The 24,990-nt window shown below is 37.0% G+C and overlaps 2 protein-coding genes across 6 annotated transcripts; both read right to left on the reverse strand.

The window, feature by feature from the left end:
- Positions 1-2,659: 2,659 nt before the first annotated feature.
- Positions 2,660-7,004, reverse strand: LOC113724723 (probably inactive receptor-like protein kinase At2g46850). Its single transcript, XM_027247596.2, has 3 exons — positions 5,994-7,004; positions 5,414-5,497; positions 2,660-3,918 (listed from the first exon to the last, which is right to left on the reverse strand). The coding sequence occupies exons 1-3, from the start codon at positions 6,859-6,861 to the stop codon at positions 2,855-2,857; spliced, it is 2,016 nt and encodes a 671-aa protein (XP_027103397.1). The 5' UTR covers positions 6,862-7,004; the 3' UTR covers positions 2,660-2,854.
- Positions 7,005-8,798: 1,794 nt separating this feature from the next.
- LOC113728230 (protein LATE ELONGATED HYPOCOTYL) lies at positions 8,799-23,330 on the reverse strand. Of its 5 annotated transcripts, none has more exons than XM_072081340.1 (8): positions 22,750-23,330; positions 22,551-22,570; positions 21,993-22,226; positions 21,756-21,867; positions 21,440-21,501; positions 11,091-11,318; positions 9,519-10,961; positions 8,799-9,427 (listed from the first exon to the last, which is right to left on the reverse strand). In XM_072081340.1, exons 3-8 carry the CDS (start codon positions 22,029-22,031, stop codon positions 9,008-9,010), a joined length of 2,304 nt encoding a protein of 767 aa, XP_071937441.1. In that variant the 5' UTR covers positions 22,032-22,226; positions 22,551-22,570; positions 22,750-23,330; the 3' UTR covers positions 8,799-9,007. The 5 variants fall into 5 exon arrangements, with proteins under 5 accessions (XP_071937441.1, XP_027108592.1, XP_027108594.1 ...); XM_027252791.2 differs by having other exon boundaries at positions 22,551-22,576; XM_027252793.2 differs by lacking the exon at positions 22,551-22,570.
- Between the last annotated feature and the right edge of the window lie 1,660 nt (positions 23,331-24,990).

The following is a 24,990-nucleotide window of genomic DNA, read 5'->3' on the forward strand; positions in this document are numbered from 1 at the left end:
AAGCTGGATCCCTTCAAAAGAAGTCTTGCTGTTTGTTCTTTACTTATTTTAAAATCACTGTTGTTGTTGTCGTTTCTTCTGATCAGTAACTTACATGATGCTGTGAGAGAAACGTCACTGAATGATTTGATCAGATGGATTGAACTGATGTTGTAAAAACTAAAAAGTGCTGCAAAGCAAGTACTAGTAGTAGCCTATTCTATTCAAGTACCGGTCACAAATCATACCATAATTAAGCCCGCGAAGGCGAACAAATACACTTCATTGTGGCACTACTGGAATTAGGGTGGACTCGCTTTTCAAACGAAGGAAAAAAAATTATACTACATTTGTCAAGGGTAAACTGATTGATGTGTAAGCAGCTTGTAGTTGCCTAAGGACTTTATACCAGTTGACGCATGAACTAATCTTCAACTATACTTGCTAATGATGCTAGTCCAGCTGCCACTACAATTACAAGCGAAATCGTTGATTGCAGACTTTCCAGGATCACGCTTCTCATGCTCTAGCTTCACTGTTTCAATTATTCTATTTTTTATTTTTTTGGCTACTTCCTTTCTACATGGAGGAATACTTCCATTGTTCTCCCCTTTCATTTTGGGTTGTCGGTCATCTTCTTCCATCTACCATGTTTTCTGGTTTTCACCTTCTTCCCCTTAGAAAGGTGGTGAAGACAAATAATACTTATTCAGACATCATGTCCGTGCGGTTTGTTTGTGTTGTATAACTTTCTTAAGTTTTCTCATTTTTAGTAGATTGGACCTATTTTATAATTTTCTCAAAGAGGTATTTGCTATAAAAATCAACTCTTTTCTGACAATTTATGAAGGTGAGCAGGTTACACAGATTTAGGCATTGTGCTTTGTTCAAAATTGACTCTAAGGTCTCACCAATGTGATCAACTAACTTGACTGGATTGTGGTATCTCTGCATGTAGCTGATTAGTTGTATTTTGATTATTTAATTCTTTTAAAAATTGTGTAGGGAGGAGGGCTTTGTGATAATTTTTTTTTTGGGTCACAAAATCAATTTGGCTTTGTGATGGTTGTCAATGTTATTTTTGTCAATGAGCTGGCGGAGAACATGTTGATGTGATATTTGGGGCTGCTGTTGCTACTGGGAAAGTGACACCAAAAGTCTTTGATTAAAATACTTCTGAAATATCAGCATACAGATGATTTTCGTGCAATCGTTTTTTGTGGAAAGTGTTCTGGCTGCCTTATTTCTTCCAAAGGTCAACTACACAAAAGCTATACACATGCTCTTCTTGATGAAAAAGGAAAAAAAATTTCTATGAGAGGGGCTGTTTTTGGGGCTGATTCTACAAGTAAAATCTTCGCATTTATGAAATGCGACGTCCTTAGACTTTGCATTTGATAAATGTAAGGTTCATGTTTCTAAACCAAAAAAAATGATAAACGTTTTTTGTTTAAAAAAAAAAGGGTGCCAAAAGCTCGCATTTGTAGCTAACTATCTTCCCGACTAAACTCATCTTCGAAACCGCGAGCGGTTGCTCCTACGGTTACCACCACAGTTACCTACGGTTACCACCACAGTTACTAATCAGACATTCAAATGCAGTTTTTTTTTTCCACACTTTGAACTAATACTCTCCAAATCAACATCCCTTCTTTTAAAGAAAATCATTTTACCCTTTTTTAGTGCAAACTCGCCTTGTTTACCTCGTGCAAGTTTTAAAAATAAAAAGTGCTATTCAACATATTGGATAGCTCTCTCTTAAACCCATGATAAAGCTAAATAATATCACTAATCTAACCAGTACTAAATACCAACCCAATTAATATTTCGTAGTTAGAATTAGATTTTTAAGATATTTGAAGTAAGCCTTAGGACAACTAATTCTACGTCAACTACGCATCAACTATTGTTAATATATATCTAGTATTCAGAACTTAGTAAATTTGTAACTCTATCATCAACAAAGTTGGACAATGTAGTATGCGCATTATTTCTATCATTATTAATTGACTAGATAACATTGTACATCTTTGTCAAAGAAAAATATTATTTTTATACTATATGCTAATATGATAATTAACTAATTCAATAACTTGCTCAGCAATAGGCATAATTAGATAGTATGGGGAGTGGTTGAATTTAAAAAGGATTTACAACTGGCACAAATTCGATTATGGACCAAGTAATATTAGAGTTCAGTTAATGAGAAATTCAAGATCAATGGATAATAACCTTAAAATTCATTCTCCGTAATTTTACAAAATAAAAAGCAAAACCCACGCTCAAAAGAAAAACAAAAATGGTTTGCTTGAATTTATATATAAAAAAAAACATAAATGTATGAGCATGAATTTATTAATATTAAAAAACTAAAAGGTTTCAAACCTCGCATATGCTAAATGCGAGGTGCTGGACCTCGCATTTGACAAATGCAAGGTAAAGTGACCTCGCATTCAACAAATGGGAGGTCTGAAGCAATTTTTTTTTTGTTTTTGCAAATCAGAAATTCAATGATAAATCGCATTTATAAAATGCAAACTCAGTGAACACGTATTTTGCAAATGCAAACATCACTTGACGGAATGCTATACTCAAAAAGCCGCATTTGTAGAAAAATTTTAAATTTCATCATATAATTGGGAATTTCTCCTGCACTTGTCCCCTATTGTTCTGCTTCATCTTTTGCTCCTCTCTTCCCTCTCATGTCTCCCAGATTTTATTAACAGCACTAGTGATGTTTTAGTGTGATGGAAACCAATTAAATAATAGTAACTTGGTTTAAATCCTAAATCAAGGAAAGAAATTACTATTTGGCATCTAAAGGCATGCTTTCATGGCAACCTATTGAAGCTAAAAATTGTCCTAGATGGGCATTTCAAGGCACATAAAGAGAATCAGGAGACATGGATATCATCTGAAGGAGGCTTGAATTGGAAAATGTTTCCTCCAGTGAAGGGCACCTCCTACGGCTGCCATCAAGACTTTCTTTTGTGATGTGCATTAGCTCTCTAGCGACATCTGTCATGCCAAGTTTGCCATCTACACCAAACAACAAGCATCTGGTTGTAAGGTCCGCAAGAATCTCAATCTGCTCTCGACGACAGAGAGGCTGTTCATGATAGCAAAGAAATGGGTCTACGACTTCTTCGAGCTTTCCATTCCTTATCATCTGCAAAGCTGTCACAGGAATATCCATAGATTTTGTACCTGTGATGACCTCTAAAAGAATCAGACCAAGGTTGTAAACATCATGCATTTTGGTGTATGAGCAGTTAGGTAGTGGATTGGAGATGCCTAGCCCAAATCCAGCAATCTTTACGGAAAACTCATCATCTAAGAAGATATGACAAGATTGGAGATCAAAATGAAAAATGGGAGGAGAAATCTCATGCTGAAGAAATGCAAGAAAACTCGCAGTTTCAGCAACAATATTCAGTCTCTTAAACCAGTCAAGTCCTATCATCTTTGGATCTTCGATTTTGGATATTTGTTCTTCCAGAGTTCCATTAGCCGGATAGTCATACACCACCAGCAGAGTATATGTAGAAGAATCAATAGACCATCCAAGCAAGTGGGCCATGTTCTTGTGCGAAATAGCTGATAGGGCCTGGACTCGTGAAAAGATTTGGGTCAGCTCAGTTCCACTCTCGCATCGTATCATGTGAACAGCAACACGAGATCCATCCAAGATATCTCCGGTATATAGTGCGGATTTGATGCCGTCAGATAGTTTTTGCCCATTATCGAATCCTCTCGTCGCTTGCTCAAGCTCATGGAAAGTAAACATTTGGGTCGTGTGGGCTGTGCTGAATGACATACTTGAACCATCGCTGCAGCTTTCATCGGGCTCATGTCTACTACACTGACTACTCTGCTGTCTTTTTAGAAGACAGCAGAGTCCTACGAAGGACGCGATCGTGGAAACTGCAGCCAGAGCTCCTACAGTTAGCGAAATGTCACGATCGAAATCAGTAGACATGTAAATACAAAATTCCGAGATTCACTTGAAAATTGTAAATGACTAGCTATTTTTTGAATTCTTCCAACTCAATTACAATTAACCTTTCCTACACACAGTTGCCAATAGCAGGAAAAAAATTTTAATATTCTTTTTAGCAAAAAATGGTAAGAGCCCGTTTGGATTGAATTTTTTTGAGGATTTTTTATACTGTAATACTTTTTTAGGATGTGATGTATGTGACGTGAAAAATAATTTAAAAAAATGTGAAAAAACATATTCATAGTAAACGGAAAAATTTCTCCTGAAAATGACAATTCAAACAATAGCAAAGCTTTTATATTGCATCTGCATGCCTCTCTCTTTATAGTAAAGCTTTTGTTTTACCATATTTTGATTACGACAAAACTTGGAGATAAACAATGATACGAATAATACACTAAGTATACCACTGCACAACATAAACAATGATATAAACATAAACTTAAACTTAGAGATAAACTGCACTACCAATGCACAACATAAACTTAGAGATAAACAATGACATGAATAATAAACTTAGAGTATACCACTGCACAACATAAATAACTGCAACACATAAGATATTCCAGAATTTTCTTTGCTACTCCGTAACAAGGATATGAGAGAGAGAGATAAGAAAAAAAAAAAGAAATAATTTTAAAAACCTCCTCTGAGGTTTTCAATAATTTCACTTAGCACCTTTAACATTTTATAAATTACATATATTTCACTTGCCCATTTAAAGAGACAATCCTAGTCTTGACATTCTAAGGAAAAAAAAAAAGGAACTTATTAATAAGAAAGTCCATCTTAAAATCAGTAATTCCTAACCTTCGACGTAAATGATTGTCAAATTGGTAATATTTTTTTGGTAACTTTGAATATTATCTAACTTTTTTCAGTACTATCAATCCTAACCTTCGTCGTGATCAAATGTCAAACTAATAACATTTTTTTTATAACTTTGAATATTATCTCATCTTGTTTGTTTTTGGCATCAAAATCAACAATAAATCAATAATAGCTATAAAATAAATAGTCTAAAATCACTACTAAATTACAGTGGTTCCCCCACCCGACTAATTTACAATTTTTTTAAAAAATTATGATGACACTTTCTCCTCCATTTTGAAAAGAGTCTATACTGTCAACAAAGCACTATTAAAAGTAACCTATCATCATGAGATTTATTATTAGAGTTGATTATTAAACAACAAACATGAGTATAAAAAATTTGACACTCATTCCTTTATAATTATACTAAATTACTTTATAATTGTTTAGAAGAATAAATTAAATTTTATTAGATCAGCGTATTTTAGGGTATTCATTAAAATCTTGACCATATTTTAACGACGGTTAGTTAAATTGCTAGAAACCTAAGAGGAGGTCTCTGAAGTTTTCCCAAAAAAAATCCACCTACTGTAAGCAGCATTGCATTGTACTATTACGCACCAGCTAGAATTATTGCTTGTACCGTGTGATGGTTCTTTCGGTAACGATCGTTGACCGGAGCTTCCTTTCCATCACCCTGGCAGGCTGAGTCAGAGATAGTGAACCAGATCGTAAGATTCAAGTCAAAAGTAAAATCAAACTTTCACGGATAGCGACCCGCAACTTTGCATTGACAGATTCATTTGGGACAAAATGCCATGGACGACACAAGAGGATAAAGCGAGGAAGACGAGGAGTTTTAAACATGCAAGGAAGAGAAAAGAAGCACCAGCAGGCAGTAAGGGTACGAGTATATATAGATAACGGAACAGGGGAGTCATTGCTAGTATTCGTCTTAATTATGAGAGTGAAAAGTGAAAACCATTCTGGACTGACTATATGAATCGCCCTTTCAGCTTTCAAGTAGGAGAAAAATTTTCTATTCTCCAATTTTAATTTGTCCAGTTTGTTTTTTTTACCTAAACATTTTCCATTACAGAAACAGGCCCCTGACGTAATGTAATTGCGCACTAACTTAACTCTGGTATATAGGTTGTATCTGTATTTTGAGAAACGTAGGGATAAAAATGAAATGACTCACGCTTGAAGCATCCAAGCCCAAAAGTAAATCCATCACCGAGGAATCCGTCACGACATTGGCATCTCATCCCTGACTTGACAGACGAGGCATTGATAGCGTCACCGTTTGTAGCACAAGTGGCTAGGGTCGAATTTCTGGGAATTGCCCACTCCAGCTTCACTCCCCCCATGCCTGTTCTGTTCCCTGGCAGAATAACCCAAGAGGAGAGTCCTCTGCATCCATACTGGGAAAAGAAAGAGAAACCATTACTAATACTGAAGTCAGAGAGTGGATAGCAGCAAGCAGGATATCCACCAACACCAGCAGCAACGCCACCGCCATCATGATCGCAATCTGGCATTAAGCTTTTTCCGCAGTCTGTTTTGCAAGGGGAAGCATCCTGGCAACCATACAGGGCTACCACATTATCGGTGGAGATGCCAAAGTACTGGTCCCCTGCAAAAGCGAAAGAATTGAGGTCGTTGTAGCCGCGATGACAAACGGACGTGTTGGGAAAATCGACCAGTACACCGTCCTGAAAGAAGTAGAGGACGCGGTAGCTTTGAGAGGCAATGTTGAGGAACAGTGAGGAGGAGTTGAGGCACGAGAGGCTGAAGGCACCTGAAAGTAACCCTGACCACTTGCAAGCAGGAGAAGAAGAAGCGCTGCTGGCATTCAGGCAGAAGGGGAACGGGATTTGAAAGATCCCGCACCTTTCACCGCCACCCGAGTAATAGGAAGACGAGGACGATACATCTTTTCTTTGCGATAAGGGAGGGTCGGTAGAAGCTTTTATTTGGTCGTCCAGTAGAAGCACTAGTGCTAGGATTACGAAGACGCAGCTTTTGGAATATTTGAAATTTTGGAGGACTTGAAGATGCGAGGACATGGATTGGCCTGAGTGCAGTAAAAATTACTGCTAAATAAATGCTGCTATGAGACAATAAATGTGTATGGCATCAACAGAGACTTAAGAGAGCAATCGGAGGCGTCTGAAACCGGTCTACTCTACTGCCGCATGCGATCAATATTGATGCGTTGCGTAGCACACGGTTGTATTGCTCGATACAACGTTACTACTCGATCATAAATACACAGTACCTTGTCACTCATATTACTACAGATAACTAGGAAGATTCTTTTATTCCCGGTCTTGGAATTAGAGAGAGAATTAGGAAGGAAGACAATTGGTCTCTGAAATGGGATACACTCGTACCTTTGAGCTTGGGCATCGTGGGATATGCATGTGTGGCAGAGTTGGGACTTGGGACTTGGGACTTGGGAGTTGGGAGCCCCCCCTTACCCCCGTCCCGATATACAGTACTATTAACCAACAAACGTTATTGGGGCGTTACTGGTCATCGGTAACTTTGCCCTTGCTGCCTGTAGCACTCTTAACCAGGTACGCAAGCCAAAACTTCACTTTCTTGGATTGTATTCTGCGGGAGTTTTTTGGAATTGGATTGCAATTTTTTGGGAGCTTCTGAAAATTGGATTGCATCTTTTCAGGGTTTTTAAAACTGCGATTACTGGGGGGAAAAATTGCTCTCTCTATTGATGGTATTTTGCGAAAGTTTTTTATTTTTGCAATTTCGATTGCATTTCTTGAGTTCTTAGGTGCTTTGACACTGTTTTCTTTACAGTTTTTTTTCAATACTTTGACACTTTTTTTATAGATAAAATTACAGTTTTGGTCCCAAATGTTTGAAATATGAACATTTTTAATCCTAAAGTTTAAACGAAAGCAAATCTAATTCCATATGTTTTTAATTTCAAAACACATTTAATTCTATTACCAGAATCCAATCATACTATATCACATGCCAGCAACTACATTTTCAAAAAAATTTTAATAATCAAAAACATTTTGTTTTGCCATGGTGTGTAATAAAAGAAGACTAAAAATGTTAAAAAAAAAAAAAAATTTTTGACTAGTTATCAACATACTAATCACGTGAATAATTAGTTTTTAATGCATAATTTTTTTTTTTGTTGTCAACCAAATTTTTCATTTTCAAATAAGGACTAATTACTCACGGTATCGTCATACAAGTAATTATTCCTCTTTTACTATAAAAACTCCCAAAGCTTTGTGCAAAAGAAAAAGGACCAAAAAAAAAGTGACAAAGTGACCTTTGAATATTGGCCCGTACAAAAGCATTGACACTGTTGTAGGAGAGACTACTAACTACGGTAACTGTTATAGGAGCATGAAATTAAATGATAACATGGGTTTGTTTGGATTGCACATTATTTGTCAAAAAAAGAAAAATTATATTATAAATATGTTTTTCAATCACTTTTTAATCTTTTCAATCACCTTTTTTTTCATTTTAATACGTCACAACATATTAAAAGACCTATGTTAATCATTCCAAATAATCTTCCTCTAATGCCCATTACAATTTTTGTGACACCACCACTCTCAAAGATATTTGATTTGATACTCTGCTTAAAAAAAAAATTTAGAACAACGAACTCTAAACTCAACCTTAATCTTCTCTTCGAGTTAATTTGAACTAGATAATTGTACAAGTTTCGTGTCATAAACCAAATCTCGAGGGATAATTGTACAAGTATTTTTTTTTTTTTCCCTAACAAGAGGGGTGAGATTCAAACAATTAAGAGGAAAAAGAAAATTAGAACTCAAGATTTCTAAATTCTGAAATCTTAATGTCAACCACTGGATCAAAGCTTCCATGGCTCATTTCTAGTCGCAATAAGACGACTGTGCTACCACGTCATATCCATTTTATTCGATCTCAGCATTCCTTTCTTCCGTTCATGGAAGCTGTGCTTAAATTACCATAATGAAGGGAAGGACAATTTCAAAGAAATGGCCTGATCAAGGTCCTTTCATTTTCTTACAATTACAGATTGCATTAAAAGGATGTTTATGCGTAGTATTTGCACAGCTCCAAAATAACAAATTGTAGCAGATCTACACGATAAGTTTCGTGAGCTTTTAAAGTAAACATAATCAAACTAGATAGACGTAATAACATGCTGCACTCTGAAACATGCAAAGATCTTTGTCATCTGTGTTGCATGTTCAATGAGTAGGAAGCCTCACCCTCCAACCGTATTCTCTTCGTACCTTTTTCTTCTTCTTGGCTTCCAGCACATACCAACCTGTTCTCCTTGGCCTCCACAGAGCACCTTTTGTAAGGTTTAAATCCTGTCCGACGCACTTTCAGTTTTCCCGTAGTCAGTAGTCCCCCTTCCGTGATGTTTAAACATCTTAAACTCGAATTATTCTCCAATTCTTGATCAATGGCAGAATTCATGCACATCTTCCCATTGAGGTCTAGCAGATATCCCTCGTCACCTTTCTCATCTGCGTTATCCTTATTTTTCTCATTAGTGTTCTTTCCTTTATTCTTTGAATCATGTGGAGGAGAAAAGCTTTGTGGCAGTACTTCCCTGGAAAATAGAGCCTGAAAAGCCAGCCGGCCCTGCAAACAAAGTGAGCAAAACAAAAGCACATATGAAAAGGAAAAGCAAATAAAGTGACAGAGTCGAGCACAAAGAGGGGAATTTGAGTACCTCCTCAGAAACCTCCTTCCAAGAATCGCTTGTACTGCTGGAGCTTCTACTTCGTCGACCGCTAGAATCAGCAATAGGCTGACTTACAACAGGTTCCCTTAACTCTTCCTTTCCTTTCTCAAGCTTCTCCAAAGCATCTGTCTCTACTTCACTGCTCGAAGGTGTATTTGATCCACATGAAGAGCGGTCTACCCGTTTCCTACCCTTTGGCTTGTTTGAATCATTAACATCAGTCACTGCTGCACTATCAGTTTTTTTAGCAGTTGATTTATTACTTGAATTCAGACCTTTACTTTCCTCAGAATCTGACAATGACAAAGTCGGTGATTTTGAGGTTGAATGCTGCTCTTGCAGAGCTTCAGAAAATTCTGGTTCCAGATGTTTAGCATCCAAGGGAGGACCACTGATTTCTTCTCTTCTTTCAGTAATGTCAACTCTTGGTTGATTGGTAACTGCAGGAACTGCGGAGCCTGAAACAGGCACATAGTTTAAACCCATGTGAAATGGAGCACAAAGTGGCAAAAGCCCATGGGCTGTCCACCATGCAGTTGCAGCTGCCACTGTGGCCGCGGCAATTGATGTTATGCTTGGAGCTGCATTCATCTGTCTTGCTGTAAATCCTCCTGTACTTCCTCCAGGTGACTCCACAGGAGCTTCTGTGGTTGAGCATGGCCACAAACTAGCAGCAAAGCTTCCTGCAGCATGAGCCGTTGGATTTTGTAATAAAGCAGATACAATTAGATTTGAGAAGGTAGAGGACGCATGCAGGAATGAATGGTAATCTTCTTGATGGACTGGAGTCCAGATAGGATTGAAACCGACAAATGGCTGGCTAATGGAAAACCTGGATGCACTGCTCTGATGCTGAGATGTAGCAGATGAAGAAAGAGTAGAGAATATGTTTGAATTAACCCCACCGATCTCATGAAATGAGGATTCCTCATATGGCATATGGGCAGAAACATTCGGAGCATTCATTCTTAAGCTCCCATCAAGAATGTGCACCGCAACATGTCTGGGTTGGCTCTTCGGAGATTGTACACCATTTTTTGGCGAGGTGTCAATATTTTCAGATTGTTCCGGTACATTTCCTTTGTTTTGAGCCGGTTTATCATTTAAAGAGTGTGCATTTGCCCAATTTCTGCTGTTACAAGTGCCATTCTCCTCAAATGACTGTATGGTATAAAATTTGTCTGAATTCTGATTTGGTCCGGCTTCAACAGTAACATAGGATTCAATAGTTTCATCCCTATTGACCACCTCATTGAAAATTGGCACGAACTCCTTAAGGACAGACGATTTTCCTGAAGCCATTGTTGAGGAGCATGTGTTTGCTGAAGATGGGGAGATACCAGGAGATGCTTGGAGAAGGTTGAAACATTTATTGGATTCACCCTCATCATGATTTTCCTTAGCATCTTCAAACTTCTCACCCTCAGGTTTCTGACATAAATGCAGTAAATAGGAAAAAAATTCATAATGTCTGACAGGCAAATAAACCAATAAAACCCGAGATGATGATTTATAATTCAATAAATACTGAAAAGAGATAATACCGTGCAAAGTAAATACCTCAGCAGCTGGTTCTTTCTCCAGATCTAGTATGTGTTCAGCCTGGGGCAGAGAAGAACTTGGATTCCCTAATTTTCCATCCTTTGATTCCACCTGGGAAGTAGGCAGACCAATGCTCATCTTTCGAGGATATGGATTACATGGTTTCCTTTTGGGACGGGGAGGTGGAATTTCAATATCAAGAGCTTGTCCTATTGGGGTTCCTTTAGCAAGGGCTTCCTTCTCCAACTGCACAAGATTAGAAAGCAAAACTTTTAACTTACCCCCGTTTAGATGGAGAAGCATATTCGTGCGAATGGATGTACACATAGCAGCAATCTGATAATAGTGCTGAATTGAAGTTGAACATTCTGATAAACAATGTTAAATTGAAGTGGACCACATACCATTCAAATGAGATATTCTGACATTTAGCCTCAAGCCCGATAGGATGCAAGATTCTTATGAAAAATACCATGCAGTTAGCCTAGTTTAAATAATATTATAAATCGAGAATGTCAAAGTGGGGAACTCTGAACTGCATCATCATATAAAGACTCCTTGCGTCACCCTCATCACAATTTTGTATAAATACTAATCCTGAATTATTGAAGATATTAGATTTTTAATCAAAACATGTCGACTCCTGAACAAATTCAAATGTATTACCCCAATTCTTCATTGAATAAGGCACGTTGATAATTCAAAAATGACATGATCTTATTCAAAAAGCTCAACAAGAACAACCAAAGACATCTCATCTTTTCACCTCCAGATGGAAATTGGCCTTAGCTAATCCTTTTTCATCTTTCTTTTTTGTTTTTTTCCCTGAAAAATAAGTACTCGAGTTGCACGAGTATACACTAAATCAAACAGACAGACAGCAAACTCTCACTTCTAACCATCATAAATTGTGTGGTATCAATTGATAGTTCCAATTCACAATTCATAATATTGATAGTTCCTCTGGCTGGCTGCTGAGACCCTTGCTGAAAGGGGCTTTCAACCTCAAGTTATTAAATGGCAAGCCAAAAGTAAATCAGAATCTCAACACTTGTAGCTATGATGATTTACGGCATTATGATTTTCTTGGTATCTCTCTCTCAGGGCACCTAAAGCAATCTACAGCTCTCAGGGCACCAAAAATTGGAAAGAGTACTTCACATCTTAGGCTTAATTCTCAATCTAAGATCACCAAACTCAAAATCAAGGGGGCTGGTGTGACCAAGCTCATTTTGCCTTCACAACCAGCGGTTACCCACTTTCACTTCACACACATGCATTAACTGGCAAAAGGCCTGTTCCTCTAACTTGCTTGTTTCCAATTCTCACATGAAGAAGTGTGGTCCTATGAAATATAAAACAGGGAAATATAAATACCAAAAATGATTAATAAAAGGGGATTCTGCAACTGTAATCATTTCGTAGATACCACACAAGAAGTCGCATCGCAGTGTGAGAAACCAACATTTGATGGTTTCCTTTTTGGCCTTCTACAAAATTATCTTCTAAGAAAGTTCTAAAATCTCATTAACTTTTTAAGCATCATTCTCATAAATATTTATTCATCATAAACTTTTGAACCATAGTCCAGACGTCTAAAGCATAACAAACAATCACCGAGCTATAAGGCCTGTCAGTCACCTATATCAGTACAATCCTTTTATTCTTAAAGTACACTGTTCAAGTTCCATTAAACAGTTTTATTCCTAATCATCCAATCAGCACCATTGATCACCCTGATATAACTGTCTCCACTTCTACTTTCTTGCTTTCAACCCTTTTTCTTGACACCAATACAACAGTAAGTGCTGATGGCAAAATTACGTAGGGAAAAAAGAAAGCCTAAAGGACCACTTAACTATGCCTTTTTCAAATATTCTGAGACCAAACGAGGTTTTGTATAGCATTTTGCTATATGCCTAAAACGGATGGGTAGTTTAGTGACCAACATGTTTCTGCTCCAAATTGTATTGCTCAAATTCAGAGAGATGGGCCAAGAGTACGAACTTTACTACTAGAATAGTGTTTACTGCTTATAATACAAACATCTTCACATGTCCAATTGTTCAAAACTATGGATATTTAATAAGTTGAGGATACAAAGCCATTCAAAAATTTAAAAAAAAAAAAAAAAAAAGATCAAAGTTACAAGCGCAATTTTGAACTCAAAATGACCAAATATATTGAACATAATTTTGTAAGGATTAAGAGCTAGGTACTTGCTCAGTCATACACATCAAAAGCAACATTGTTCAAAACTATGGATACTTAATAAGTTGAGGATACAAACCCATTCAAACTTTAAAAAAAAAAAAAAATCAAAGTTACAAGCGCAATTTTGAACTCAAAATGACCAAATATATTGAACATACTTTTGTAAGGATTAAGAGCTAGGTAATTGCTCAGTCATACACATCAAAAGCAACATTAAGGATACAGCACTGCCTGTTTCCGAAATCTAAAATAGGTTTTTATAGTTAAATGAATTAGGCTAAATGAAAACCAATATTTAAACCATTAATCTTGATCCACTAAAAATGCTCCCTTTATTCGCATGATAAGAGGCAATTGAATTAGTCTAAATGAAAACCAATATTTATACCATTAATCTTGATCCACTAAAAATGCCCCCTTTATTCGCATGATAAGAGGCAATTGAAAGACTCGCGAATGCTAATTCAATGGGCTTAACGAAAAAGTACTTGTTAGAACCAGAGAGGACTCTCCAGTCAGCATTATACTTTTAAATGAGTTCGACATTTGAACAGCAAAGGTATACTGAAAACCTCGTAGGACATACAACTATGACTGTGAACCAAAATTAACATCACTACTTACACACATTTGGTATCTCCTTTTGTTGCTCATACACAGCCTTGGCATAATCCTTCAGTTGTAATTTGATTAAATGTGTGAAAGTTCTTACATATGCTCTTCATTTTACCTTGTTTTCCCATTTTGTCATTATAGTACTGCTCTTCTCCTTTGTCAAGCTCTCATCAAAAGTTTTAAGGTACGTAATTAGGGTTCGAGAATAGAAGACCACACCTTTTCTTACTTCACGTCCTCTCTGAACACGGATACCAGTGATGCACACATTCCTCAAACTTACATGAGTTACTAATTTGTCCTTTCCTGACGGTGTCAGCAACCAAAACTTTAGAAGTTTCCTAAATCACATTCTCCCAGGTAAATGTATGAATCATGTCAAGCCTGGTCTAATCATGCAATACATGGTTGTCATGGTGGGCCTTTCACACCCCAGTCCTTATGGGGAAAGGTGATATGTCACTCAAATGAAACCACAAAACTAACCTTCAAGGATGACATCAGTTTGTTTACGTTTAGGAAAAAAATACAAAATTCACAATGGTAATACACCTCAACCACTAACAAGAGAGTGCCCCAAGCACCAGTCATACAAGTTGAGAAATTAGGGGCATGGCACATTAAGGTACATAAAGTACATAAATCCTAATTTTCAAGCAAAAAGTCCACCAATGAAAATTCAGGATTGATGGTAGGTAGGTAGTCTTGAGACAGTCCAGCCCACAAAATATTGTTCCAAAGATAGTTCCAGAGTATGCCGACAGTGATTTCTTAAAATGGTCCAAAATCCGGGCATATCCCTACTTTGAGTCAGAGGAGATATTGCTGGTATGAAGTTGAGTGACTTGCATGGCTGCTGATTAGGGACTAAGTAGGATGAGGACAGAAACTGGAATACATAGAAGACCTTGGTGGGATGATTATGTAATTTTTCTTTCCATCTCCAATGAAGCAAGAGTTAGACTTATTCTATTTCTAAAACCTAAAAAATATATTTTACAGGCTTTGTTTGCCATTTTGTGATAAGATGTAAAAAATGTTGACTTTTCAGTTTTGATCATTAACTTTAACCTAAAACTTGATATATATATACATTAATTCAAAGGGATAAAATGGCCATTTCAAAACCATATGCAATTTATGTGGTACAACACTAAGCCACAGGAGGGTTATAGGTTATCAACCCTAGCTATAACCATCAAAAGATTGAAAATGGAAGATCACAGAGGCCAGAAAAGACAAAATATGCAGGCAGTCTCAATTCAGAAGTTGGATCCTATATAATCTGTAATCAACAACATTTGGACACCCAATAAACTCAAGTTCCTAGGCAGAGTGGAAATAAATGCTACATATATCTAAAACAACAAATAGATACACGTTGGATAAGTACACAAACAATCTACTTCTTTAGGTTGCATAGGTTTCGTTGTGCCTATGCATAAGATGATAAAGAACCTCAACTTCAAAACAACACCAAATAATTTCCTGCATAGCTACAACCAACTTCCCTTATATTATACTTTACTATATTGAGAACTTTCAGATTGCTAATATGGATGAAAATTTTTTCCGAGCGAAGTATAACTACAACATTTTAAGAAACAATTGTAACATTTTCTTCACTGATATTATAAAACACAACAATATGAACGGTTGATCTATGCTAATCAACAAGAAATAAAAGATAAAATAGTACTGCAACATGATATCAAAAGACAGTAAATCACCAATGGATTTAATTCCTTGACAATTTTCTTTGACCACACTTAATGAATATTACATTATGGAACTTGCAACACTTTCTTTGTGGCAATTCATTATAAGGCAAAGCATTACAGCCTCAAAAAAAAAAGAAAAAGAAAAAAAGCAAACCATTATGATCAATTTAGCTCATCAAATTTTCAACAAAAGAAGAAGGTAAACTAGTAGTACTGCAACATGGAATAAAAAGAGAACAGATCATCTTGATTCCTTAACAGTTTTGTCCGTATACATGTTATGGATATTGCACTATTGAACCTGTAAACTTTAGTTGGTTTGCCAACTAATTAAGCCAAGCACAACAGCATTCAATGTTCATTCAAATTTTGAGTCGGACTTGAGCTTGGTCGAGCAGGTGGCAGAGGTTTCAAAAGATGGGCCCTAGAATGTAATATGACTGAAGGAAGTAGTGAGAAGTGATATTTGCTGCGAACAAGAACTTTTAGCTAAACTTGACTGATAGCCATCCCGGTACAGAATCAAGGAGATCAATACACCAAACACCAGCAATTGTGTTGTGTGCAGTTTTCCAACTACAATGAGAATATTGACAAAGCTAATTAACAATACAATCCTTTCAACCTTCTCTTCTTCTCATTCATGAGTGAGGACAGTTTGAAAGCAAGGCAATGAACAAATAACTACCGATTTGAAAGAACCAGCCTTACACATCGTAACATTGTGCTAATAGCTTGCAATGAAAAGCAGCTTCATGATGAACAATGCTGATGCATGACAGCAGACACTTACTACTTTGGTTTAATTGATGGTTATCAAAAAATATGCAATTTACAAAGAAAATTCCTATTCTGTCTTTAATACCACTTAATTACCATGTTTTTTTTTTGGTCTTCTTCTTTCTTTATTTTTCAAATTCTTGGCAACCAAAATGGAAAATTTCTCCAAAGTGTACCCCCTAAAATCAGCCCTTAGACCTAGTGACCTCTTACCATCAGTAATACCTCCTCTTGAATGAGGCCAACAATTTTGACACTACACTATAAGCTTTAGGCACTTCACAACTATAATTCCTCAACCAATATGATAGAAACACTTACAAGAGTGGATTCTCCAAGAATTTAAATGCCAAAACCACACTAATTACATAATAAACAAGGCAACTTGCATAATTATGACAAAACTTTAACTAGATTATTACATGACTTACACAGGGACAACTAAATTTAGAACTGTAGCAAGGTACAGACTCAAACAACCGGAACATAGTTGTTAATCAGGTATGATGGGATGCAGGTATCTGTTAATCAGCTTGGGTATGATGGGATGAGTAACATAAGTGATAGCTAAAACACTGAGCACTCAGTCCCCTTCACTTCCAATCAACAATCTGGACAAATCTCATTTCCTGGATGCTCACTTATTTTAGAAGCAATCAGTTGCAAGATATAATGATCTTAAAATATACAGTCCTAGAAAGCTGACTGCTTAGACATCATTCTAATTATGGTTAGTTTCTAATTTTTAAGTTTAATAAATGTGATAGTCATCTTAACTGGACTTAGGTTCCAGGAACTGCTCATCAACTCTTAGAGCAAATCAGTGGACTCTTCCTTTGTGAGTATTTGTCTGCCACTCAAAGGCCGTAAGAACCTATATTTAACACCTTGAAGACCAGTAATTTTCCCACTTGATGTAGCAAAACCTAAGAATGTGGGACCTAAAAACCTTTAACAATATCATGCATTATCAGTTAATTAAGTAAACATTGTTCTTCAAATCCCCCTTTTCCCTTCCCGCTTCTAGAAAAGCACCCCTCCCCTGCTAAAATAATTTTTAAATAAAACAACATAAACATTGATAATCAACAATATGTGAACGTAAAATTTCAAAAACAATCTAAGGCTACCCATCTCTCTATTCCTTATTTATAAGCTCTTTCTTTTAGAGCGTTACAGATCTTAAATTCCAGCTTCCATATTTGACATGGAAGAAATTGCACTTCTTGAACCACACAGCTGTTCTAACATACTTTAGAAAGCAAGAAAATCAAACTTGTAGAAACACCTCAACCACTTCTAGAAGGTTGCCATCTATATAACATAGTAAACTAATAAAAGAACAACCACTAGCTTGCTTGCTTGGTTCTTCTGCAGTAGTAAAATCAAGTAAAAGGAATTTTATTATTTTCCATCATATTTCAAGACTTTCTCCTCACATTACTAATGACTTGCTAACAACAAGTTTCACACAACTTCATGAAAAGGATTCAGTGCTATACAGAACTTTCCTTCGAACAATTGTTACCCAATATGTAGTTGACAGACTGGAATACTCAGACATCCCTTTCTACATTCCTTTTCTTCAGAGAAAAAAATTACATTTGTTGTTGTGATACTCAGGTAAGCTTGCTGGTTAAAAGTCAAAACTTCTTCAATAGCAAGAACCTCTTCCCACACAACCACCCACACCCCCCCCCCCCAACAAAAAAAACACACACACAAACACAAGGATTTTCAAGCTACAATCCCTTCCAATGCCATCCAACTGACATGAACTAAAATTCATGTTTCAAATAACTTGACAGCATTGAAAATCCTATGGATTGGATTAACTCACAGAACTCAAAAAGCTACCACAGGCAATGGTTTAGTCAGATTGTAATAGGTTTTTCATCAAATACCATGTCAGTCTCCTAATTGTGGTTGTACCAACTGCTGCAGCAACTTGGTGTTGAAGAAACTTTGTTATACTAAACAAAGACATTTAATTGGAGAGCTGCCTTAGCTAATTGTCAATACAAGACAAACACTCATTATTCTTCAGTTAATATTTTATAATGTCCTAGGCTGTATTCATTATTCTGCAGTGGCTGATGCCCATAAAAAAAAAAAGAGGAAAAAGAGAGAACACGTAAGGACACATAAGGATTTTCAGCGCTACAATCTCTTCCGATGCCATCCAACTGAGATGCACTAAAATTCATGTTTCAAATAACTTCACAGCATTAAAAATTCATCCTACAGATTGGATTAACTCACAGAGCTCAAAAAGCTACTACAGATATAGGTCTAGTCAAATTGCTATAGGTGTTTCATCAAATACCATGTCAGCCTCTTAATTGTGGTTGTAACACACTACTGCAGTAACTTGATGCTGAAGAAACTTTGTTGTACTAAACAAAGACATTTAATTGTAGCTGTCTTAGCTAATTGTCAATACAAGATAAACACTCATTATTCTTCAGTTAAGTTTTTATACAATAAGCTGTTTTAGCCAATTGTCAATACATGAAAAACACTCATTTAATTGTAGCTCTTTTAATTATTCTGCAGTGGCTGATGCGCAGGGATAAATACCTCATCACAGCTGCTCTATCTTGATTCCGAATTGGATTACATGACACGTTATCTACCAAGAGTTAAATGGTCTAGCCTGAACATGTATCATTCTATTTCCATTTCACTTAAGTTTTTTTAAGTATCTTTACTCTGAATTAGATTTTGATTACCGAAGCCTTATACACCAAATTTTTTGGGTATAAAAAAAAAAAAAAAAAACTCTTCAAACATATACATGAATATGTTTCCTCATATTTCCACTCCTGTTCAACAAGTAATAAAATGGCATGACAAAACATAAATTTGTTCAAACTGAAGGATTTTTATTTTTATTTTTTGACAAGGGAACCCGCAGCCGCTACCCGAGAGTGCGCACTAGGTAAACTCCGCCCCGGGCAATAGCCCACAAACCGAAGGATTGTTTCTGGCATTACAGAATAATGCCTCAAAGTTATTGATAATTGATAAAAATATGGATTAATCTTCAATATGCTGACAGTATGTACATTATCACCGTTGGATGCATGGCAACAAATCTGAAATTGAATTTGAAATCTAAAATTTGCATATGTGCCAAGCATCCAACAATGATAGTGTATACACTGTCAATGTGTGTAAGATTAACTCTAAAAATATGCATGGATCTAAGCCATGTAGGCTAGAAACATCTCCAAAATGCAAAAACATATTAGGTGAAGCAAAGGAACACTATGAAATACGGGAATAGTGCTGAAATCATTGAGGTATGTTTTAGGAAAAACACACAAAATAATAGATCTGGTGCTTGGCCGTAGGAAGTGTTCAAAGGAGATCCAGCAAAATTCAAAAAAAAACACACACACACACATTTAAGGATGCTTTCTTTTTTGCCCATCTGGCTTTGGAGGGGAAAATGAGAGTTATGCCAAACAATGAATAGTTGAAATATGACAAAAGAAGATAGTGAAGACTGTGAAATATTCCAAAGGAACACTATAAAATATGAGTATAGCGCTGAAATCATTGAGGCATGTTTTAGGAAAGCCACTCAAAAAATAATAGATCTGGTGCTTGGCTGTAGGAAGTGGTCAAAGGAGGTCCAATAAACTTTTTTAAAAATTTTTTAAAAAAAACACACATTTATGGATGCTTTTGTGCTTTGCCCATATGGCTTTGGAGGGGAAAATGAGAGATATGCCTAAGGATGAATAATTGAAATATGACAAAAGAAGATGGTAAAGATTGCATGAATGTGAAATTCCAACTCAAATAAAGAGACTTAAAATGTGTACCTCGTTAAATGTTATCTGCAATAAAAAGTAGGTTGAAGATGATATATTTCCGCATTTTATTTACAAAAATTCCTTCAGAAACATTTTATAGCACATTATACCCTTGTAGGTATCAACAATTTATGTAAGAAATCTAACTTTTTTCCGTCTAATCTACCAAAATTTACAAAAATTTGTGTGCTTGTTCACTCTTTAAACTTATTCTCCCATGTTGGTAAGGATGTTATACATGCATTAGACCTTGTAAAGCACGTTGACCAGAGATACCCTATAAGATAACTCTGAGTTCTGGATTATTCATTTTTGCCACAGTCAGGTGATTTAGTCTAACCATCAAGTACTTTTGACCATTGTTCCTTTACTACAGGTAGCACTGGAATAACTCTGGCCCAAACATGGGAAATGGAGAAAATGCGTCACAAAATGAAAGTGCAATAAGAAGGAAGGCATAAACCCACCTATTCTGATCTGAAGTGCAATCGGTCAATTCTTCCATACAAACCTAAAGAACTCTTATCTTTTTCACGTATGCATGTTTATGCTGAAGAGGTAATATATAATGGATTAACTACATAAATTAATATAAATATCCAGCAATCATAATTGCTGCACTCTTCATTTATACAGAATTATCACTAAAGATGAGTACAACTATAACAAACCATCTTTTATTTTCAAGAACGATAACATTCACTTACATTATGAATTTGAAGCAAACTTATATTTAATTCTCAAAATTAGAAGATTTACAGATTTATAAGTAGATCAGATTGCTTTACCAAAGTTTTGCTTTCATACACAATCACGAAGCTATTTCTCCATTAACCAATATGATTCCTGAATAATGGATAAAATGGAGAATTTGGAAAACACTCAATACTAGATGGCCTTTTCATGGCACTACTCATGCTCAGGCCCTAGAAGTTGCAATATTATTTAGTTCAGAACAGAAAAATGTTATAGCAAGGTTAGCTCTTAATGTCCACTGCAGTTTTACTGGCAAATGCAGTTCATGATCCCCAGGGTAAAAGTAGCACACAAGAAAATTTGCGAAACTTAAAATGAAAATTAATAGAACTTCCATGGGTGAGCAAATGGTGAAATGAAATCCATGGCAAATAAGCTTCCAATGTGATACGGCCTAAGAAAAGGAACAGGTAAAGCGACCCTCAGACAAGCATAGAATAAGAAGGTAGTGCTTGACCTTTGTAAAGAATTTCTGTGCATGACTTCTGATCTGCACAGCAGTCTTTGTTCCTATATGTTCTGCAAACCACCAGATAGAAAACAACAAAAAAGAAAAAGGAGCAAGAACAGTTGTCTAAGTAAGAGCAAGTATTATACATCGGAAGGAGCACATGGCATGATACTCCAACAAGAAAAGATGAGAAGAATTTTAAGGGAAACCACAAAAGTAGCAACCTTGAAAAACATAAAAAGAAAGCAATCAAATGAGAGAGAGAGAGCCCAGATGGAGATATCAACTGTGATAAAGCATCAAAAGGAAGGAGATTGGTAACCTTCTATACGCTGCCAAGCACGTCCGTACAGCTTCAAGGCTTCTAGGAACCTATTATGCTCCTCCTCGGTCCACCGCTCACGTTGCTTAGTTATAGTGTAAGGCTTCCTGGCCTGGAAGAGAGGGAGAGGCAGCAAAATTGAGGTGGCTGGACCAGTGAGGATGAAGCACCTAGCTGGTCACAATTAAAAAATGTAAGAAAGGTGGGGGGTTGGGGAGAGAGGGAGCTTATGTGTACTTTAATTATCAGTTCTTCTCCAGAGGAGTAAGTGTCCATCTACACTGAGAGGACCAGAGGGTGGCTATGTCGTCGGCTAACGCTGCTTTAAATCCTCTCGGACGAGCAAGGGATAGAAAAGGAGCTTTCTTTCATCTGCGGCCACATCATCAAACAGCAGAAAAATCTTGTGGGCCGTGGTGGTTATGGTGGTGGTGGAGGGCGATACCTGGTAAGTAGTCAATAGTAGAGGTACTGCAAAAGAGAAGAAGCAGTAACCACAGAATTCGATGCGGATCCGCCTCTGTTACCCAAAATAATACTTAGCACTCAAGTCAAAACTCAACCAAAAGACTAATTGATACTACTTAGGTAGGAACACTGGTATTAGAATAAAGAATACACTGGACCAACTAACTACTAGTAGTAGCATTTCGGATACAGTAGAAACAGAACATATCTTTTACTACTTTCTTTTTATTCTTTGGGGTTTATCGAATTTGCAGTTAAATCAGAATCCAGCCATCACATAGAGGGAGAGACAGAGCATGAAGAAAATTCCTTATCCAGAATCCTCACCAAAACGAACCGCATGATGCCTAAACCTTTCATGTGAGGAGAAAAGGAAAAAAAAGGAAAGAAGGTTCAATCAGTACTCATCTATTAAGTCAAGAAATGAAGAAATAATAGCAACTTAAAAGACAAAGCCATCTTCCACAACCACCTGCTTTTCATGGATAAAAAAGAAAAAAAATGAGATTTGGTTTGGTTTGAGTACCTCGGGAGATATCCACAAACTGTACAAGTTTTGCTTCGAGTCAGACCATACATGAGAGGGAACTCACCCCACACTCATCATCATCATCATCCTTTAATTCAGCACAATGATGGATCGGAATCTAAGGAAACTACAACTCCCGGAAAGAAAAAAAAAACACACACACACACCCACACACAATAGCTGGCACTACAGCCAAAATGGATATAGAGAGAGAGCAAGAGAAAAAGAAGGGAACCCTAGCTAAGAGCAGAGAATAAAACACGGATGACTGATCTTCAAGAACAGAAGAAAGAAGAAGAGACTGGAAGCCGGACTGGAGAAGGAAGGTGAGGAGACTGGAGAGAAGAACCGGGTTTTGGCCAAATTGAGAACCTAGGGTTGTGTTTGGATTGCATTTTCCGTCATTTTTCATGGAAAAATTACTGTAACGATTTGATATATGTGAGGGAAAAAGGTGATAGGAAAATGTGATCACGGAAAACGATAATATTTTCCGACGAAAACCTTCAATCCAAGCAAGGCTTTAAAAACTGGCAACGGGCCTTTTTTCACATTCACTTTTTTCTTTTTCTTTTTTTAACGTGTCTGGAAAAATCTGAGCCACTAGTAGCATTGGTGCGGATTTAATTTTCAAGAAATAGGAAAATGGGAGGGGAATTATTTGAGGCTGTAAAGTAAGGAAGCAGTGGGGGGAGAAGTAGGGGTTTCGGATGACTCCATGTGGCAGGGAATTAGTGGCTGGTTGTCTGCTCCAGCTGCCCCCACTCCCTTGCACTTTTGGGAATACAGACAGAGACGACGCGCACTGGATTGGACGTCACCCCCACACTTCCTCTTGCCTCCTCCCAGTGCCATACATTCATCGTACCCAGCAGGCCTTGCGCCGGTCTTCACCACAAACTCCGTGCTGCGAACATCACGCGCCAAGTTTAAAAGTGCACTCAACGGGACCCACTATAAACCAGCCCTCCCCACGTGGCCTTTTCCACAATTGTAACTCCACGTCCCGTCAAGTGAGTACGGACACGTCCTCAATCTTGTTGGGGGGCTAGGGGTTACATTAAAAAAAAACCACAAAAAAAGAACCTCCCCCCCCCCCCCCACACCCCAAAAAGGAGCACAACAACGAAAGTGACAACTACAACGGATTTGGCAGCAAACCCAGCCCCCAAAAGAATTGCTCCCCTTTAGTCCCTTGAAGCGCTGAATGGACTTGGTTTGAGTGGTTGGGTTGGACTGGACTCCCATCGTAATCAGATCACTTTAAACTTTACCCATCCCGAGCAACCCAACCCAAGTTTCATTTCCATATTTCTTTGTCTTTCAAATTTCTTGCCATCCATCATCTAGCCCCCTTTTTTTTTATACGAAAGAAAAAGCATTAATCATTTTTTTGCCATCCATCATCTAGCTTTCACCTTAACCTCTACTTCAATTTTTTTGGCTTGCTTAATTTTTTTTTATTGCTGTCGTGGACAGCTTCCCTTCAACTTTCATTTTGACTTTTTTAATTATGAATTGATGATGACAATAACGTGTGCAAAAATTTTTCAATTTTTGTTCCTTCCTTCCCTTTTTTTTATAGATGCTTTTCTATCTTCTTTTTGTTGTTTTGTTACAACAACGAGGTACATATTCTTATATTCTACCACATTTTTCATGATGGATATCTAGAGCCCATACCTCAAGTTGAAAGTTGAGGAGAGTGATGAGGGATGAGAAGCAGCAATATCAGAAATTTTGCTAAACACTAAGCTTGTACGATATCTCCCGTGGATTAATGGATTAACAGCTTGGATGTTTAAAGCTACCTGCGAGTCAGAAACCAGTTCTGTATAGTTTTGTCCTTGAAGTCCTACAACTGTCGTCCCTGAATCACGGGGTTTCCATAAAGAGCAAGTATGCTCAGTAGCTTTTATTCCTTGCATGTATTTAAGAACAATTTATTCCGTACTAAAATCTCTACAAAATATGCCTTTGACCCAAAATTTAGGTACCGATTAAAAATTTAGAAGATGCAGCTCGTGCAAGGGGAGTTCCATTTGACAGGGTGCACGGAGCACATGCATTTGAATATCCAGGAAGGGACCCCAGATTCAATTAAGGTATTCAATAAGGCAATGATCAACCACACAACTATCATCATAAACAGAATCCTTGAACGATATAAAGGTTTCGAGCACTTCAAAACTTTGGTAGATGTTGGTGGTGGTCTCAGAATTACCCTCGGTGTTATCA

The sequence above is a fragment of the Coffea arabica genome, chromosome 2e (assembly GCF_036785885.1).
Source record: "Coffea arabica cultivar ET-39 chromosome 2e, Coffea Arabica ET-39 HiFi, whole genome shotgun sequence".
In the NCBI taxonomy this organism is placed as follows: domain Eukaryota; kingdom Viridiplantae; phylum Streptophyta; class Magnoliopsida; order Gentianales; family Rubiaceae; genus Coffea; species Coffea arabica.

Coding starts and splice junctions, on each gene's coding strand:
- LOC113728230 (XM_027252793.2), bottom strand. CDS start 22,031: ATGGACACTTACTCCTCTGGAGAAGAACTGATAATTAAA. Junction 11,319..21,439: donor CACAGAAATTCTTTACAAAG/GTCAAGCACTAC, acceptor AATCTTGTGCAG/TTGGAGAAGGAAGCCCTTGC. Junction 9,428..9,518: donor GGAAGGAGGTTTCTGAGGAG/GTACTCAAATTC, acceptor CTTTGTTTGCAG/GGCCGGCTGGCTTTTCAGGC.
- LOC113724723 (XM_027247596.2), bottom strand. CDS start 6,861: ATGTCCTCGCATCTTCAAGTCCTCCAAAATTTCAAATATTCCAAAAGC. Junction 5,498..5,993: donor TGGGCTTGGATGCTTCAAGC/GTGAGTCATTTC, acceptor TCTCTGACTCAG/CCTGCCAGGGTGATGGAAAG. Junction 3,919..5,413: donor ACAAGCAATAATTCTAGCTG/GTGCGTAATAGT, acceptor CGCTAACTGTAG/GAGCTCTGGCTGCAGTTTCC.